This window comes from Papilio xuthus, unplaced genomic scaffold (assembly GCF_000836235.2).
Source record: "Papilio xuthus unplaced genomic scaffold, Pxut_1.1 DF825946.1, whole genome shotgun sequence".
NCBI lineage: Eukaryota > Metazoa > Arthropoda > Insecta > Lepidoptera > Papilionidae > Papilio > Papilio xuthus.
The window spans coordinates 15,566,620-15,586,676 of record NW_013532703.1 but is presented as its reverse complement, the minus strand read 5'-3'; the positions used below and the strand labels follow the sequence as shown (position 1 = coordinate 15,586,676).

The 20,057-nt window shown below is 38.2% G+C and overlaps 1 protein-coding gene across 2 annotated transcripts in view; it reads right to left on the bottom strand.

Annotated features, from left to right (window-relative positions):
* Positions 1–345: 345 nt before the first annotated feature.
* Positions 346–20,057, bottom strand: part of LOC106124358 (neuroglian) — a 28,410-nt gene continuing 8,698 nt past the window's right edge. The window contains exons 4-15 of one of the 2 annotated variants that reach the window (XM_013320929.1): positions 15,882–16,499; positions 14,553–14,743; positions 11,229–11,504; positions 8,471–8,612; positions 8,250–8,377; positions 7,888–8,169; positions 7,437–7,804; positions 6,228–7,362; positions 5,913–6,120; positions 5,502–5,599; positions 4,329–5,133; positions 4,035–4,123 (exon numbers count right to left, since the gene is read on the bottom strand). In XM_013320929.1, the coding sequence (XP_013176383.1) occupies positions 5,024–5,133; positions 5,502–5,599; positions 5,913–6,120; positions 6,228–7,362; positions 7,437–7,804; positions 7,888–8,169; positions 8,250–8,377; positions 8,471–8,612; positions 11,229–11,504; positions 14,553–14,743; positions 15,882–16,499 (3,556 nt within the window). In that variant the 3' untranslated portion in view covers positions 4,035–4,123; positions 4,329–5,023. Of the gene's footprint in view, positions 4,124–4,328; positions 5,134–5,501; positions 5,600–5,912; positions 6,121–6,227; positions 7,363–7,436; positions 7,805–7,887; positions 8,170–8,249; positions 8,378–8,470; positions 8,613–11,228; positions 11,505–14,552; positions 14,744–15,881; positions 16,500–20,057 lie in introns of both variants that reach the window. The other variant, XM_013320928.1, reaches the window with a different exon arrangement.

Here is a 20,057-nt window from a genome sequence, read left to right as displayed (position 1 = left end):
CATTACACAATATCAGTTTAGCCATATGTTGACCCTTCGAGTTTTCGTTGTTCGTTTGAATGCCAGAGGTGATTTTGAGCGCTACTGTCCTACTGCACTGGAATTATGTATACTGGTCTTTAAAGGTGAGATTTGCGCCTCCTTTTATGTTTTATGGTAGACCTTCCTCCACTATGATATTGCACTTACGCGAATAGTCCGTCAGGCGGCGCCAAGAACGTCTTCGTCAATAGGCGCCTCAAACAAAGGGAGAACTTTGTGTTACATCATGATTAAATCGTATAAACGATTTCATATTACTATTAAAATAAGGACAAGGAAATTAAGATAAATAAAAAACAAACACTAATTTCTTAAAATTTATTTTCTATGCAACATAAAAAAATATCCATCATAGTTACACAATAAATTACCGTCACTTAATCCAAAGTAAAATTGTAAATCATTTAATTCGTGATCTCTGATGTCAACACACATCTTGTCATGTTCCAACTTGTTTTAAATGCAAACTATCATCTAAATTTAACAAAACACCTCAGTATTAAGAAGCTCGCTTAGTAAAAGTTAGCAACACGGACGCTTCTGTTACGTCTCTATGACAAATATCTATGGTTGAACTTGGCGCCAAATTCGGCCATTGGTTTTTTGCGACAGATAAACTATAAAATTGTAGAATATGTTGGTCATAAATGAGATGGTTAGGAAGCGTCCGTATTTACCATAGATTAACATTGAATGCATTGAACAGCACAATAAACAATTTGAACCGGTTCCATACGGCTTTATAAAGGGTGAGAATACAATTACAACAATATTAGCTATGAAGAAAAACTTTCAGCTTATTACACGCTACGGTCAATTGGAAATCTACTAAATACGAATGTTGCCGCTCTCGAGAGCAAGAACATCGTATAACAATATATTTGAATGCAGTATGTATTTGAATGTAGGCTTGTGCTAGTGACCTGATTTCAGTACATCAGTTGATCAGAGGCGAGCGGACGACTAAGTCAATTTTATATACACGGCGAGTTATATTGAACACTTGATTAATTCTAAGAATTTCGAGAAAGGCAGTGATATCACCGTAGTCAACAATTACACAAATTTTTTATCAAATTTCATTTTTTTTTCATTTCAAATGCTAACAAATACAAAGTCAAGAAAAAAATATTTCACAATCATCAACAGGGTCGGCGTAAGAAGCGACAAAATAGACGCGAATCGAACTTGGCTCTCCTAACGTATTTAATATTAAAAATACATATATTATTAATAATTCTTACTAGACATTAGAGCTGATAAAGACTCCTTAACAAATAACTTAAGGGGGCTACGATAACATGCCATCGACAAATATAATGCAATGTAGGCACTGACCTCTATATATGGACAGGCTATAAGCCACGGTATTTTGTGCCTATATGATCTTCGCCATTTTGGCGCTGACGGTTGAGGTTAATATCGGTGGTGAAGATTGGAACTAATAATAGAGATAGAAACGATGCAAAATCTGTCATTTCTAAGCAATGACCTATCCATTTGTAGAGATCAGTGAATGTAGGTATCAGTGGGACAGCAGGGTCCGGACAACACTCCCAGCTCGGAGTACGACAAATAAATATACAATAATAAATAATGAAGTAATTCCTCGGTTTCCGTCCACACACGGCAGTCCAGTGTCTCTGCACCGCTCACAGATTACATCTGGCCGAGGTAAGTGAAACGTATAAATAAAACATATCTATATAAAATCAACATGGTTTGACCGCGTGGAATGTACAGTACTTAGGACCCGACACCTTTCAGGCGAACAAATGAATACCAAATACTTAAATAAAATCAAACAGTTCACTGACAGACAAACATATGCTCGAGTTTATCTGTTAGCGAGGTATAGATAATATTTTATAAAGCAAAATATATATTTAATAGAATGCCAAAGCGAAGTTAGCTATAGAATAGTTAACACGAAAATCTAGACTTAATTCTAATTAGAGATACAATTAAGACATTTTGTCGCACGGGTGTAAGGCTTTTAGAGAATAATGAACATTATATATAAATATTATGTAAGCTAACACACAATTTGTGTATATAAGACTGTTAATGGATTTAGAAATATATAACAGATGTGATGTTTAAAAACTAAAACAAAGCATTAATTGCTATAAATGAATTATCTAACGATATAATTTATATAATGACATCAATGGAAATTGAAAAGAGTAATGTATATAAGAAATTGAGATTCCGATGAAAATTTTCAAGATAATGACGAATTTCCTTAAATCGTATATCGTCAACTCGATATCAATTTTTGATATTTGGTTTGTCAGTATTATGTAAAATTATTGTGTGTTTAAACAACAAAAGCCGTGCTCTCGAACGCGCCTACGATATAAATACGATCACAACATCGAATACAAACTCCGCCAAACTCCGCAAAGCACCAACACAGCGCGGTGGTCAAACTGTCTGCTTTACAAAAATATATCATATTCTATGAACATATACAAATATTTTATTCATTTCTCTTGTCTCTGTTTCTTCTTAGAGTGAAAGAGATGACAATATCATTACACAAGCCACACATAGGTGGAGTTACATCGAAACTCAAATCGGCAGCCATTTTGAAAATATGACAATTTTATATATATGATAAATATAGAAATATTGACAGATTTTCGTGTAATGAAATATATTTATCGAAAATTTATATTGTATTTGATAAGCGAGCTTTTAAATAGATATAAAAAATTTATGGTCCATAGCAAAATTTACTTCATATAGATATGCATTTGATATAAAAAATATTCATTTGCAAATCACCGCGCTATTAATTAGCGAAATTATAATCAAAGTAAATTACTGTTTAATGTAGAAATATTTTATATCTGTAAGACTAGCCTGACCACCGGCTTCCAGAGCTAAATCTTTTAAATCCCATACATTATCCTGTGACAAAAATATCTTCTCCTTAATTTTCAAATGTTCACCAACTACCGTATCCTTAGTTTATATAATTGATATTCAGCAAACACCATATCTACAATCTAAAGCGGCCATTTATCAATTTCATCAAATAAAATGTAAGTAAACGATTTATTTTTTTTCATAATTATTTTTAACAAATTGTTTAACAGAATGCATAGATGCTATTTATTGATGTTTACTGACAATGACCAAACGAATTTGATAAAAAATTAACCCTTTACGCTATTTAATCTTTTGCCAATTTATAACTGTTTTTTTTTAATTTTTTAGTTTTATTCTGATTTGATATTATCTGTAAATGTTTATGTAATGTCCTATATAAATATATAAAGCTGTGTCAAAGGGCAAAAACTACAGAAGCTTGATACTGAACCGAGCGGGGAAGTTATGAAGACTAATTTACATCATTACTTAAAATCAGTCTCATAAAAAAACACAATCTATTTTTCTATTACCAACATTACAGATCGAATCTATTCAAATATGCAGTCGAAATTGACGGAGGTAAAGAAAAAAAAATCCTAATTGTTGAAACAATAGTTTAGACTACCGATACTAGGCTTTTGGGTATCAAACTGATAGTTAATGAGTTTTTTTCACGTTTTGGTCCTAAATAAAACCCATGTTGGCAGTTAATGATTTCGCTTGTGACGTGTCGATTCTCGTTCATAAAAGGCCGTGTACGATATTAACTTACATACGTAAACACTAACATTGACTTCTTGAAGCATTCAAACTCCCGACTCTAAAACGCGGCCATCGCGAGCTGCGAGTACGACACAAACATCTTAAATAACAACAATTGAGATGAATAATTACACACATACATAACTTCTATAACTATAGATGGCGCTGTACCTCACTTTTTAACCCAAAACGAAGGCTCTGTGAATTATTTCTCCTTGCCTTGCTTATCGGAATATATCCTAGGTGACATAATGTTGTTGTAGATACAGTAGTTATGTAGTGTGGTGTGTGTGTGTGTGTGGGGGCGTGGCCTAGACGTATGTGGGCGGCTGAGGTCCGGGCGGGGGCGGGGCGGCAGGCGCGAGGGGCGGCGGCGGGGGCAACACTCGCGCGCCCGGCACGTACTGCCCGATGAACGATCCATCCTCAGTGAAACGACCTGGATATATACATACAAATATTATATATACGTATTGTTTTATCCTCGTAAAGGTTATCAGAATCGGCTAGGAGCCAAAAAGAGAAAAAAATAAGTTACAAATGCAATATAGTCTCAGAATAAACAATAGGAAATAAAAATAAGCTTTAGGTAAAAACAAGCAAAGAAATAAGTTAAAATAAAAAAAAAAAAACATAAATCATACCTCATGAAAAAAATAAATCAAACTGGCTGCTCGTGCATAGACAAAAATCGAAGGAGGAATAGACAAGGACGGAAACGAGGACACGTCTAATCTATTCTAAAAATTATTAAATGCAAACCAATAACATAACAAAGCTCGTGCGTATAAAATCTTAAAGTAAAAAAACATTCACTGCAACTCTCTCTATGTTATTCATCATATAATATATATTACAACCTAATTAGGCTTAACTTATCCTGTACTTAACATATTACCTACGAGAAGAGATTCGTGCAACATTTGCATAGTCTGCCAACGTTGGTCTTTATAAATACTATTTTTGAAATAGTACAATAAAAACCACGAGAAACTTAAGTATGCTAAAACTTAAGATAGAATTTTAACAACCGATTCGAATATTTTATAATCTATAATTGAGATTATCCATATTTGAGAGTCAACACATTCAACACCGATTGGAATTTATATAATCGAATCTTTAATGTATCGATTTAACAAACATTTGAAGTGTTAATGACGTCATTTTGGTGCAGATTTTATTATCGAGATTCAAAAATAGCTGCAATGGCACTATGGAGAGATTAAAGACAAAGCTGCCAAATCGAAGTTAAACACACGATAGATTGTGGGAAGGTATTGGATAGGGGTAGCATGTGGTGGATGGTGGATGGTGGATGGTGGGTATTGGGTAGTGTTCAGACGAGCGTGGCGAAGGCCTGCGAGGCGGAGTCCGGCTGTCCTTGGGGCGGGGGGCGGCGCTTGCGGCCGTACTGGCCAATGAACGAGCCGTCCTCGTTCATGCCCGCTGCAACAACCATGCATACAGCCAACGCACAACACGCACAACACAAAAAACACCATGCAAAAATGCATAACAAAAAGTAACAAACATAAAAAAATGCATTTATTCCTAATTTCAATCGCTTCAAATAGCCTTTTACAGATCCATCGCTACATTTAGGTAGTTTTATGCAAAAAAATTTAGCTAATTAGTTAATAGCAATAACTACAAGATTGGGCATTGTTAGCCTAATCTTGTAAAGGACGAGAGTTTGTGTCTATGACTAGTATAATAATGTTTTAAAATAATAGCACATATAAATTAGACTTGCTCATCCTAGTTCAATGATAACTATAGACAAGGAATGCAATGAACAAGTAAATGATAGTTACCGGTCTCTCCCTCGCCGTACTCGGCCATGGAGTCGGTGTCGCTCTCAGGGCCGGGCTTGGTGCCGCTGCTCATGCTGTGCCGCGACTTGTTGTCCAGTCTGACGACACGTACAAATACAACACGTATACATATGGATACCATACAATGTAGCAAATGCATTCAATTATTTTCTAACAGTGATATGGCAACAACATAACACACCACTGTTCGCATTTAATCAACTTATTAGGTGTGTAATAATCGGATTTTTTTTACTAAAATTTGAAAACAGATGGCTGGTTGAATGTTAGAACGACTAAACAGATATTGATGAAGTTTTGGATCGATGAAGAATGTTTAATTCCACGTCAGTCCAGGTGGAAGTTGCGGGTGACACCTAGTTTTGTTTAACAGTGGGGTGAGGTACGTACGGGTGCGTGTACTCGTGGAAGCCGCCGTCAGGATAGTCGCGGCGGCCGTGCGCGAGCTCGCGGTCGTGCACGTCGTACTTGCCGCCGCGGTTGCGTCGCACCACGCACACCAGCACCAGCACCAGCAGCAGGAACGCCAGCGCCAGCATCACGCCGATGAACCACCCCGCTGTCGCCATCTTGTCGTCGCGCAGTATCATCGGACCGTCTGAAAAATATACGTAACCTCCTCATCATCAATATTTATGTTTGCAACACGTGCCGGCAAATTTGAGAACATTTTAAAAACTCAAAAAAAAATCAATAAATATTTACCAATAGTTGTGTCAACATCCTTGATCTCACTGGTACTGAAGTACTCCCCGTCGTGCGCCGTCACCTTCACCTCGTACACCTGCCCGGGCTCCAGGCCGGTCACTATCACGTAGTCGTCCTCCGTTATCTCGTTGGTCTTCAGCCAGTCGGGGTGCCCCTTCAGCTTGTACCACGCCACGAAGTGTGTGCCGGGGTGACCATCCAATGAAGGTATCCAACGTACGAGGATATGAGCCGTCCCCTCCTTAGCGGGCACCGTCATAGTCTCGAAGACAGGAATGTCCGGCTTCGCGTTAACCATGGCTTTAGTGGTTTGCTCTACGTAGTACTTTTCACCTTCTCCAGCTTTCGTCTTAGCTCTAATTTCGATCCTGTACTTAGTGTTGGGCTCCAGACCGGCCAACTTTGCGCGGTCGAATTTGGGATCGATTTCCTTCTTCCTCTCCTGTAACGGACCCAGAGCGGTTCCCGTTACTTTTTGATAGTAAATCTTGTAGCCTGTCAAGACTCCGTTCTCTTCGATCGGTTTGTCCCACTTGAGTAGCATAGCCGAGGATCCGATGGGGTATACTTCGAAAGACTTGACGGTGCCGGGTTTTCCTTCGGGAGTGAGGAAGCTTAGAACTTCACTTGGAGGTCCGTTGAAGCGGCCGTTGTAAACTAAGATCCTCGCATTGTTTTTCTTAAAGGGCCTGAACTTGGATACGAGAGCACTTGACGCGTCGGCTTTCACTAGAATCTCCTTGACTCTGTCCTCCTCCCCGTCGGTCCAGGTCTGGATCTTGTAACCCTTGAAGTGACCGCGCACGGACTCGGCCGACACTGGGTTCCAGCTGAGCAGGGCCGTGGTGCCGGTTGTCACTTGTACTAAGGTGAAGTTGGTGGGTGCCTGCAATGGGGTGTCTTCTCCTGACCATCCAATAACTTCGACGGGGGCTACATTGGAAGTTCCTTTGGAGTTGACGGCGATGACCTTGATCCTGTAGGGCTGGAAGGTGGGCGTGTTGGGCACGATGAGCTCGGTGTCCTGCCAGTCGGTGACCTGCTGGTCGTTCCACGGCTGTCCCGTGATGTTGCGCCGCCACGACACCAGGTAGTAGAACCCGGGACCGTTGTGTTCGATTTGAGGCATTTTCTGAAGAAAATCAACACAGATTGTAGTACTCAAAAGTAGATACAATACGTACAATTCACATGTGATGTACTTACCGTCCACGAGATAACCATGTTGGTGGGATCGCGTCCTTTGCCCTCGACGTTGTCGGGGTTCTTGTAGGGCACGTCGGGCTGCGTGGTGCAGACGTCGGAGTGCGCGGAGGGCGAGGAGGGCCCGATCTTGTTCCAGGCCATGACGCGGAAGGTGTAGTTGGCCCAGGGGCTGAGCTCGACGGTCCACGAGGTGTCGATGGCGGGCACGTTGTCGCTGGCCACGTCCCACGTGTCCGGCGTGAACGTCGTGTTGTACTGGATGGAGAAGCGCAGGATGGGGGCGCGGTTGTCGCCCATCGAGTGCCAGCGGAGGGTGGCCACTTTCTCGTGACATTCGACGCCGTCCAGTGCCGGTGGGTTGGGTTTATCTGTAAGGGATCACGGGTCGTGTCAGTTCCTGTGTGTGTGTGAGCGTATAGGTAAAAGATTTGTGGGGAAGTGGTGTACTGACCTTGCACTGTGAGCGTGGCCTGTGCGCGCGCCTCGTCGACGCTGGTGCGCGCGATGCAGGTGTACTCGCCGGAGTCGAGCTCGCTGGTGTCAGAGATGAGCAGGGAGTGGTCGTTGGTGACGCGGAAGCGCGGCTGGGCCTCGAAGTCTATGGGCTGTCCGTCGTTCAGCCACACGATGTCGAGGCGCAGCGAGTCGTCTGCGTGCGCGTTGCAGCGGAACGTGGCCGAGGAGCCCGCCGCTACCTCGTAGTTATCCGGCTTGTCAGTTATCACGGTGCGCTCTGGAACACATTATGTACTATGAAAAAGCTGTCATCACATATTATATGTCTAATGATTAGTTCAATAGCGCTATACTAACTCTTGACAGTGAGGGAGCCATATGCAGACTTCTCGCCGAATTTGTTCTTGGCGTAGCACTCGTATGTGCCGACATCGGTGTAGGACACGTCTCTGATCACCAGGTCGCCCTCGGCCGTTATGTTGTACCTGAACAACAAACATTTTCCAACAATTTAGTACACATTAATACATTTATATGTAGTAAATCAAACTAAGATGTTAAGTTATTGATGTACTGACTTTCCGCCTGTAACGTCGACGTCGTCGCGCATCCATTTGACGATGGGTCGTGGGGCGCCGAACACGCGGCACTTGAGTACGGCTTCAGAGCCGTCCACCTTGGTCAGGTTCTCCGGGCCCTCCTTGATTTCGGGCGGGATCGCTGTAATTCACAACTACGTATGCAAATAGTTTAAACATAACGTGCCCCCTGGTGTAAGTCACTTTTTGATTTTTTTTTATTAGCCAAGAAGTCTTCGAGTCGAATGAACTGCCTGAGAAACTGATTGGATATTAACTATAACCATCCAGGTGAGTAACCTCGTAACTGTCAGTGGTCGACGTAAGTTGCACACGTAAGTGTCGGTTCCGCTGAGAGCAGATTGCATCGTGGGCGTGCAGAGAACTCCACACCTCATAAGGATGTACTAGATACAATTGACGTATCCTACCGTCCGCAACTGTTACGTATTACAAGTCCAAACTGTTTAGAAACATGTTTAAAACAGCGTAAAATGTAATCGTAGACGAATCGTACGAAAATAATAAACACGTAATATTTACTGTGATATTATCTACTTAACAGATAATCTGCGATATTTAATAGTGCAAGAGCACTCGATTGTTAGTAGGAATCGAACCGACACAAATCCGTCGCAGCGAGGGGGATGTTGGGGTGAGAGCACAATGGCATTCAGGTAAAGGTGGCGAGACGCAGCGACGCGGTTCGTACCACGGCCTTTGTGCTTCAACCGACAGTGTTTTAATCATGCATATGTGTTAGGTAGGGGATTTGACTTCCTCATCCTGCAATTGTGAAACCAAGCATACGCGATTCTTAAATTTGAAATTGCAATCTGAATAAATTACGAAAGGCAGAAATGTTCAAATCAACACTTTGTTATTTTCTTTAAAAAAAGTTATTAAAAATAAAAATTTATAACAACGTAAGTTTTATTAGGTAACGGCATAATTTCACGTAGTGATCCTTTGTGATAAAAACTATTCATATATTGCGGCTACCCTAACGTTAACCAACCCCTAGGAAAAAAAATTATCGTCTTAGATCCCCTTGCTGGGGTAATGTCAAGGGGTGTTGACCGGCGAAGCACGGGTCATTCCACTTCATAATACCAATTTTCAGGAAAATTGTACAGCCAGCTATATCTGAAGAGGGCGTATTATCTTGCTCGAGTGTACTCCAAATATTTTTCCTATTTTGTGAATTGTCCCTTATTTACTTTCATCCCTCGCATTTTACCAAGAGTTGTAATCGATAAGAAGATATTTATTTCGCAAAAGTAGACAAACTTTACGTGTCATATCACACATGTTACCACCTAAAATAAGACGATCTTATTTAACTTCTTAGGTTTACGTTTTGTTAGGTAATTCTGATCACGATACCTTTTATGATAAATATATTGGGATTTTTTAGCAGTTCGGAGTCGTATTGTAGAATTTCTAAAGTCTTACGTACGTACGTCCCCTTGCAAATAAAAACGAAACATAAATCCTACAACCGTACCCAGCATAAATCTTTGTATGTCGCATTTTATATAACGTTAAAAAAGCCAAACAAAGAATTTCTGCATTGCAACATTTTGTATAGGATCAATGAACTACATTACGCTTTTGTAAACGCATCGAGTTTTTTTGAAAAAGCAGTAAAGCAGATGTAAAAACATGGCATAGCAAAATCAACTTTAACGAATACATTTTAACGTTCAAATCTGATAGTTGTACGAAACTTTTGGTATGATTAATTGTAACTGACGGTTATTGTTATAGTTTACCGTGGTAGCATTACGAAGTAGCTGTTTGGATACAGGAATAACCATTTTAGTTTAGTCCAGTAAGGATGTGACCAATTAATTTTTATTTAGGACGATATTGTTCGAGGTTATTGCGTGAGTATTCATTGCGTGACATATTTTAGGGCTTCAAACAGTAGCTACGCATAACCGAATTTCACGAAAACATCTTTGTTAGAGTTCTATGGAAATTGACTCATGGTTCCTTCATTAGAATTACAAACTAGCTGTTGCCTGCGACTAAAACTCAATTAGTAGCCTATGTGTTCTTCCAGACTATGTTCTACATCTATGCCAAATTTCAGCGAGATCCATACAGCCGAACTAGAGATACCTTCAAACAAACATCCATCCATCCAAACACTCGCATTTATAATATAAGAAGTAAGATATACACGCATTGTATTTTTGTTTGACTGTATGACAATTAAATGCAATTCTCCTCTGTAATAAATAGTGTCAAATAGAGCACCATTCAAATTAGTATGAATAGCAACGTCAACATGTATGCAAATGTGACAATTCGTAACACAAAATGAATGGTGTGAGTATTTGTGCGTATCTTTTCACCGCATCTCTCGGCGGCTGACGAGTGCTCTGTTGACATTACAAGAGCCCACGTAATTGCTAAGGAAGTGAACATGTCGCACACTTTATTTACGTAATTTGAACTGTGTGAAGTTTGAAACATAAAATGTAACGACACAGTTCATATTGTGAACGCCGTCGGGATTTTCATTTCCTACACTTTTCAAGGACGTAACTAAAATATTACAGTATAATTCACTGGTTACAATAAAACTAGTGAAAATTAAGACAAGGACATTAAAATGACATAATTTTTAGAATCATAACGTCTGCATGTCTATAGTGGTGTCAATATTGACCATCACTGGGGGCGTGGTTATGCCCCTGCCAAGAAGTAACTTTGACTCAAACACTTAAAAATAATAAAGTATACTCACATTGCACATTAATATAGACATCCTTGTAGACATAACCATTGGAGTTGGTTGCGTTACAGCCGTAGTTTCCTGTGTCCTTCTTCACAAGGTCAGTGATGACGATGGAGTTGGCGGTGATTTGCCGACGTGCGTTGGGTTCCGCTTGTTCGATGGGCTTGCCGTTGTGCACCCACGAGATCTGGGGCTCGGGCGTGCCCCCCGCGCGGCAGTTGATCACCGCCGTCTCACCTTCAGCCAGGTTCTGGAACTGCGGCTCCTCGGTGAAGAATGGTGCAGCTGGAAAACAAAATGATGATTACTTATAAATACTTATTTCTCTAGTACATTGTCAGTCTGTTTGGTTGTAATTTAGTCGGTTTTTGACACAAACAAACGCAAAAGGGATTACTACCATTCATACAATTCGTAATAAGACTAACTAAAAATGTATTTAATGCATTTATGTCAGCATTTTCGAACAGAATGTGTGTATGGGATTTAAGAGTGCGTTCTCTAGCGTGCATACAATTAACAAAACGGGCTCGTGACATTGTGTCGCGTGTCTACCGCAATTACGAGTCGCACAGATATTACTGGAACATCACTGTGTTCATAACAAACCTCTTTACTTAACTCAAATATATTGTGACGATTGCCGTTTAATACAGGCATAAAACACAAAATTATATCCTAAATCATGACTTGGATAAAAGAAAAAGTTGGGTTGGTGTTATGCAACATTATCAAATCTCTTATCTCTGTTGATCTTAAATGCCTGTGTGAACGGGAATAAGGACGCGTTGCGTATCTCAGTACAAATGGGACATCTCAATTGCATGACGTCGATGTTATGCAATAAGCACGTGGAACATGTTGCGTGAAAATTGTATTCAGTATGTGCACTTTATAAATATTACAGCTGTTACAATTCACTTATAAGTTTGTGAAGTAGCTACTTACAATAAATATAGTCTAAGAGATAGCAGAGTAATATTTTATACTAAATAATTTTACATTAATCAAGACATGTTTTCACATCCTATTAATCTCCACAACTTAAATCATTACCCTAGTTAAAAATAAAAACCATGCCAAAAAGTTTTTAAATGGAAAATGTAAACGAGAATTCCATTGAAAGTACTAAATGCATTTCTGTTGTCATCATAAATTTAAAAGCGGGGGAAAGAGCCAAAAGAATACAGCTCTTGAATTATAATCGTTGGAGGGTTTTATGATGGAATCCAGCCAAACATCCCCCGTGCGACAATTAACAACAGCCTGTAGTATTTCAGCTATTCCTGTTGACCCACTGGGCTCTCTTGATGCACTTACGAGTAACATTTAATTTTACCCATTTGCAATTCAAAAGGTACAGTTTCCCGTGAACAGACTGTAATTTAATAAACATTTTAATTATTATTCTCTTGAAATAAGTTACATCATTTTAACACTGAACTTCTTTTTTATTCTTAAGAAAACTGGGATAAAATTTTTTTATATGGGTTTTCTAAATCTTCATTTTTAATATAAGCGTACATACGTTTTACAAATGATTATTTTTATAACGTAACTACTGGACTTATCTCATCTATGAGTATATTTTTGAATACTAAGTAACAGGTATCATATCACATATCTTTGTATCCACAAATGTTCGACGCACATGTGTATGTATGTAAATGTATGAATTATACGATCGTCGTGTAGCGTTGTGTAGCGTCCCAAAGGTCCTAATTACAGCGGTCTATATGGTTCTATACAGTTCCGCCTCTGACGTGACTCGGACAGAAGTTGAGACGTGGATACAATTTCTAATTTATAATACGTACTCAAGAAGAAAGTATTGAACAGCTTATAAACAAATGAAGCTGATATACCTTCAACGTCCTAACCTACCCTTTATTTTTGTTTAAATTAATTTCTTGCTTTCTTTATTATGTTTTTGCTATTTTCATCGATGATTTAATCTTAGTAATTTTTATTATATTTTTTTAAGATCATATAAACCGCATTGTAGTAAACAGAACGGTTATTTCAGTTTGAGTTTTTTTTTGTGTTTCAAAAGTTTACCATCGGCGCCGTCTTGTGAATGTTTTAATGGCTTCAAATTCAAATTTCATTGAAACCTTATAAGCGTGTTCATTATCTATTTCATACAACACTGGTCAATAGCATTACACACAACGGAACCCCAAGTACAGTCGAGAACGTAAATGTCCTACCCATTTCGGTTAAGTACTTACCGCTAACGTCATTAGGTCGAAAACCCTGATTGTTGTACGATATTCGATACTAAGTGGGTTGCAAATTTATTTCTCTGACTATATATTAACAGATGACGTGTGGCACATTGGCCGAAATAGTCCGTGTGTAGTAGTGAGTGCACTTCCTCGACAATTGAATTACGACCGCATACCACAATGCACCCCACCCTACACACGTACGCATGGACAAACTAAGTCCATATGTTAGCTATACGTCTAACTTTGCACCTTTAGTAGCCAGCGTGGCTCCGATACTGTTCATCGATTCGGAAATTGAATACCTATACTAATAGTACTATATACTGACAAATTAAACGGAAATAATTCTACAGAGCACTGGCTGACAATATCATTTATTGTCTATGGATTTAGTTTGGAAAGATTTAGTGTTCAAATTGATAATATAAACTTGTCTGTGATTACAGACTTGGGAAGTTGAATAGACAGGTTTGTTTTAATTTCTTATTTCTATTCAACTCGACTACAACACAACACATTTGATTTTTTATATGACAATTAATAGATCTACATATTCACTATAATTTTAGTAACAATAATCAAAAATAAAAAGCGATTTTTTTATGTATGTATAAAATACAATAAAAACAACTTTATAATAATTACATCCACCAAATTGGTCACTCTATTCCTATCTAAGTTGTCTATCGTGAAAATAATGTTTGGAGATTCTATCCATAAAACGTAAGCTTCATCTGACATACGAGACGCTAAGCGTTTGTATGATAATGGATGTTTGTTCCCAGCGTTTACTCCGCTTTTCGCGTAATGGCGTCTCTAAGATTCTTGCACATGGCAAAGAAGTTCCGAAGTATAGTTATGTTTTATGTATGTTGCATTATCATTGTCATCATTTGTCTATAGACTTAAAAGTGTATTTTTCAAGAACGTATAATAAAAAAGGCGTGTGTCTTATATATACAACTCCCGTTCTTTACCGCACTCAAAGAAGACTTAAGCAATCCTTAAGTGTATTGTGTGATTTTATCTTAGTAAGAGTAACTTTGATAATTATAAGGCTAGGCAACCAATTATCTAATTTTGTCCATGAGTTTGTACTGACCTTCAACATTGAGCTGTATGGAGTATGTCTGCGCGGTACCGACGCCGTTGCTGACTTCGCATGTATAGGTACCCTGGTCCTCATAGCCAGCGCGTCTGATTACCAATGTCTTTCCATAGTTGTCTTGCGTGATGCGCTGAGATGATAGAATACGGCTGCCGTTCTTCTTCCATACTATTTGAGGCAATGGCCTGCAAGAACAGCTCGTTATTCAACAAGGGGAATATGATTTGTAGAAGGATTTATGTAGGAAGAAAATATTTAATTCTTTGATATAGTCTAGGAGCCATCTAAATTATCTGTGTACCGAGTTTCTAGACGGAAATAGGCAGCGGTTGTTATAATCTACACATATAAACGACTGCCATGAAGAATGAGTTGCTGGCTGATGATGATTCATTGAGTTATTTTCTGATAAACTGTCGACGTTATGTTAGGAAACCAATGAATTATTAATTGGTCGTATATATACTTGCCATAATCCAAAACACAAAAGAATTTAACATAACGGCAACAACACACATAAAAAATTATAAGCAGTGTTAAAATATCTTATTATTAAACAGTATTTTAAACACATCTTATTGGAGAAAATATAATAAAATACCACATATAATATTATTAAAACATGATTTAACTTTACGTAACTTAAGTTGTAAGTTAAACAATTCCTACAAACAAAATTATAATTCTAATGAACATATTTATATTTAGTAAACGTATAACAAACATCATTTACATATATTAAATATAAAAATAAAATAAACACATGAACAATTGAGTCATCGGAGCCATCTATTAATATAACTGTCAGTATTACGTAATCGCTTACAATTACGAACACTACCCCAGTGACCCGGGGTCGGCTGTCCCGGTGTGGGCGAGCTGCACTTCAAAATCAATACTAACGTGCACTAAGCAACAATTATGACGTCACAGGTATTATTGTTGCATATTACGTCACAGATGTTGTCGGCTCTTGAATGTCGTGATCAGATCTCCTAGGTGAGTTGTCACGATCATACGCAATTATATTTCAAGAAAAAATATCATAATTTTTAGTGTTTTTATCACTGCCGAGGATTTTAAATAAGTGTATATTCGAGACTATATTCACAATAACCGTAATATCTTAGCACCAATATCTAAAATTATGTCAAAAGCTGTATTGATCGAAATTCCCAGGAAAAATTTAGGTCATGATGCTCCTGTTAGAACTAGTGCAAGGTTCAATGGAACTAGGACAACTGTGTAATTGCTAGTTAGCTTTTCAAACTTTGATACTACCGAACATCCAATATTTTTATGAAATCGAAAATATATACTCACGTTCCACCATAGATGCAGTAGAGTTCGACCTTCTTCCCGCGCCACGCCTTCTCGACCCTTCTAGAAGTATACTGACGGACAGGCTCATGCTTATTCAGTGCCGGCGACAGACCCGTCTGCTGCACCTCCAGGTACACCTTATTGCCGAGCTTGTACTCGTTACGGAAGACGGACTTGGCGGCACAAGTGTACGCGTAATCGTTGCTAGCGTCGAATCGAGTTACGTTCGAGAACCAGAGGTTACCCTCGGGATCGAGCGTCATTCGCGAATTGTTTATGGTTTTGAGCTGTCCCTGATCTCCTTGCAGCATCCAGTAAACATTGGGGCTGGGGTGACCGTCTGGGGGTTCACAGGTCAACTTGAAAGGAAAGCCTTCCTGGGCGGTGATGGTCTGCTGAGGGCCGTCTGCCTCTTTAAACGAGTTGAGCTCGGCTTTCCGCACGAAGACAGAGTTCGAGGTGGCCGTGCCCCACTCGTTGTAGGCGAAGCACTGGTACTGGCCGAGGTCCTCATCGCGGGGCTTGCTGACGACCAGCGTGCCTCGACCCGGCTGCTGGGAGATTCGCGTGTCGTAGCTCGAGTATTCGAAAGGTTTGCCGTTTTTGATCCATCGGTATCTACAGACAAAAAAGTGACATTAATTAATGTTGTTTCGGCGATGACAAATTTTCTTAATTTACTGTGTTCTACTACAAAAGTTCATTCGTAATTTTTGTAATGTTCTTTAGATCAAGGGTGAGAGGGCATTTTGTCTTAATTATAGTGTCCTAGAAAAAAGTATAGGAAGATATTATTAAAATACTATTTTTTGTAGAGATATTTTGATTGCTATGTTGCATGTCAACAACGACATGCATAAGACTGCACCACATATACCTGCATCTATATCATATATGCGGAAATTGACCATTTTTCACTGTAGTACCTTAATATCTTTATAATTACTTTTATTTTCAGATCAGGTCATTTCAAATAAAACTATGACAAGGTTAGCAGACTATACCCAGGTCAACTAACTTAGACTAGCCGATTACATGTTGAATGCTTTAAAATATACTTATAAAGGAGTAGTAAAATTCGAGACTACAGAAACCGCAACACAGTATCAAATTATTGGAATGATTAAAAACGTATACTTATTTGTATAAACGATCGGAAGTGATTCGCGGTGGTTATGGTTTATTAAGAGGGGTGACGTCAGATGGAAGCGAGTACCGACGACCGTTAAGACAAGTTTCTCATCGATACTCGGCATGGCGGCAGGCGGCATGGCGGCCGCGGACCGTTCCAAAGGCAAAAACAAAGTATCGCTGTCACACGTAAGACGAACGTGTATAATTAGTTGCATTATACGAAATCACTGCAATATATTGCTTATTAAAAAGCTGCTCGTACGCAGGTTCATATAGATTCATAAAATTTAAGGTTTATTAAAAAAAAATCTGCAGTTATCGAGCTATGAAAATAGATACTTTCTTAAGGAATCTCTTATTCATAAAGTGTAACTCTATTCGTCGGATGAATCGAAATGTAAGTAACACAAGTTTGAAATAAAAGTTCTAAGTTCATCGAAGCTGTACGGCAAATCTTATCTGTAACACTTTGTAAAGCAGGTCGATCGAGTTAGGGAAAGTAAGGACCAGTCGATTCCGGTTAACTCCTACTTTTACACTATAGTACATGAGGTTAACAGTCTTTTTTAAAGATAATATAGGTTAAAAACTTTAGTCGCGTAAGACAAGATGCATAAACCAAAACGAGTGTATGAGAACCAAATTTAACTACTATTTTATTTTTAATTTAATTTAAAGGTAAAGCATACGAATAACAGTCAATTCTTCAAACTTGGTCAAGTAGTTAGAAACAAGAGTTGGACTGTCATCTAGTTTGAGACTAGATAATGGACACATCCCTCTCGTAACATCCTTAAGTCCTCTCCATCTAATCTTAACATCATTTACAATCAGTAGTAACATATCTAGGCGAAATAGATTTATTTGTTCTCAGAGATCTAATGCCTCTTATTCCTATTATCGTCTTAATTAATTTTTGATGACTATATTCTATGCTTAGAAAAACATACAAAATTAAAGGCTAAAACTTATATCTCGAGCATTATCAATTATTCAACATTTACAAAATTGTAACTTTCTATTATTACATTTAAGGGCATCTAACTTAATTCCGATAACAATGCACATATGTACTTTAGTATCAGCGGCACTATGACGTGTTTACCCGCATACAATTATGCACCAATTGTGTCAATGTGTGTTAACATTTCCGAGTTCAGCAGTGCCTCTGCAGATGCCCTGACTCATTGGATGCTGAATCACAATTGATTTATGACTGACCACATCAATACGCAAATACATTGACCGCCTCTGATGTTCCTCTGACTATAAAATAATGATAAGGGACTATAAATTAATTTAAGTCAGGAATTCTTTTGTTATTTTTTTCTAAAATACATTCGCCGTCCTTAAAATGTTTGTAAGAAGATGTTATGTTGTAAAACAGTAACACGTAACTCTCTAAGCTAGGCAAAACTATTTATACTATTCGTATTTTTTATCGCAATTTTGTTGAAATTTACACAAACAAAATTACAGTGACATAAAAGATTGTAGACCGTAGGTCATGCCGGTAGTGTTATCGTCGTTAAAATCGATTGTAACACATCGATCAAAGTTCTACGAATCGTAGCCACAAAATCAATACGAGACATTAATGTTGTGCCATGGCAGTTAAACTTAAAAGCGACTACAGTGTCGATATAATGACTTGATTTCTAATTATAATTCCCTTCGTTGAGTTTATCAACAATATTATATAATACAAATTAGAAAGCGCACGACTGTACCTTATTTGATAATGAATACATTTCATTTGGTTCAGTGACTTTACAAAAATATCCATGAAAACATCGCTTCTGAGTGTAACAAAATCTCAGGGGGTCAATGGGGCAGGAGCCGGGCGCTAGGGCTCTTCACAACATAAAATAAGACTGTAAATTTTAATTTGAGTAGTACGCCTCAATGAATGTTGACGGTACTGACAACTCAATACCAACCAGTGCACATCTCTGAATTACTGTACGATGTTTATTTAGGCGTTTGATTTGGAGAGATTGAAAATACGCATGAACGATTTCAGTAGTAGGGGTCGTTTGAAAATGTATATTATAAAAATGAACTTATCCACGAGTATATGGCAAAATTTGATATAATTTATGAGCCTGTTAGTTAACATGATTATTTTATTTGAGTCTATCAGGAGGATCATAGCTATAGAACAAATATCTATGGACAAATAGAAAACCACAAAATAAATAAAAAAATCTGACGGCAAGCCTCAAGGCTCAGGGCCGATAGGTGTGGCTATGACTATAGAAATCGTATAACAACGAGCAATGTAACATTTATCAACAAATATAAAAGCAATCATAAGCTTCCAAATATAAAAGCAATCCAACTGCCATCGGTGGAAAACTTTCCAGACGCTGTTCGATCATCGCCTGTTCGTGTTCTCATCAATAAAACTTATAAATAAAACATACTAACGCAATTCACATTCAGAATTTACAATCTGTATTGACACATGATTTCTAAAACGAATATTTCAGTTTATCAATAACAACTCAACGAACAAACCCAACAAAAATAATTATCAAGACCAATCTGATACTAAACCATTTTTTTAGCAACACCAAGACATGTAAGGACATAAAATCGTAAGTAATAAGGAAAAATTTTAATTTCAATATTTTAAAACTAAAACTTCAGCAATTTTAAATTTCGGTTCGACCATAGACAATAGACTAGCGGTTCATAAAGTATAATAGATTCTCATTGTATTGGCATCACTTTTGTCTGCAACTGGTGCAATGGAATAAATGCTGCAAGCTGCCATAGACATTTTCACACTACCATTGTTCCAGACGCAATGCCATATTATTAGGGGAGCTGGTTGTTAGTCAAATAAAAATATCGTACTCGCAAAATATAATTTACTAACTGTCCGCGAAGAATTAAAAAAAACCTTAATGAGTAGCTTATGTGTTCCTCTAGAGTATATTCTACGTCTACGCGAAATTTCATCAAGATCCGTTAAGCCTTCCGAGGTAACTTCTAACGAACATCCATCCATCCATGCTAACATTCGTATTTATTACT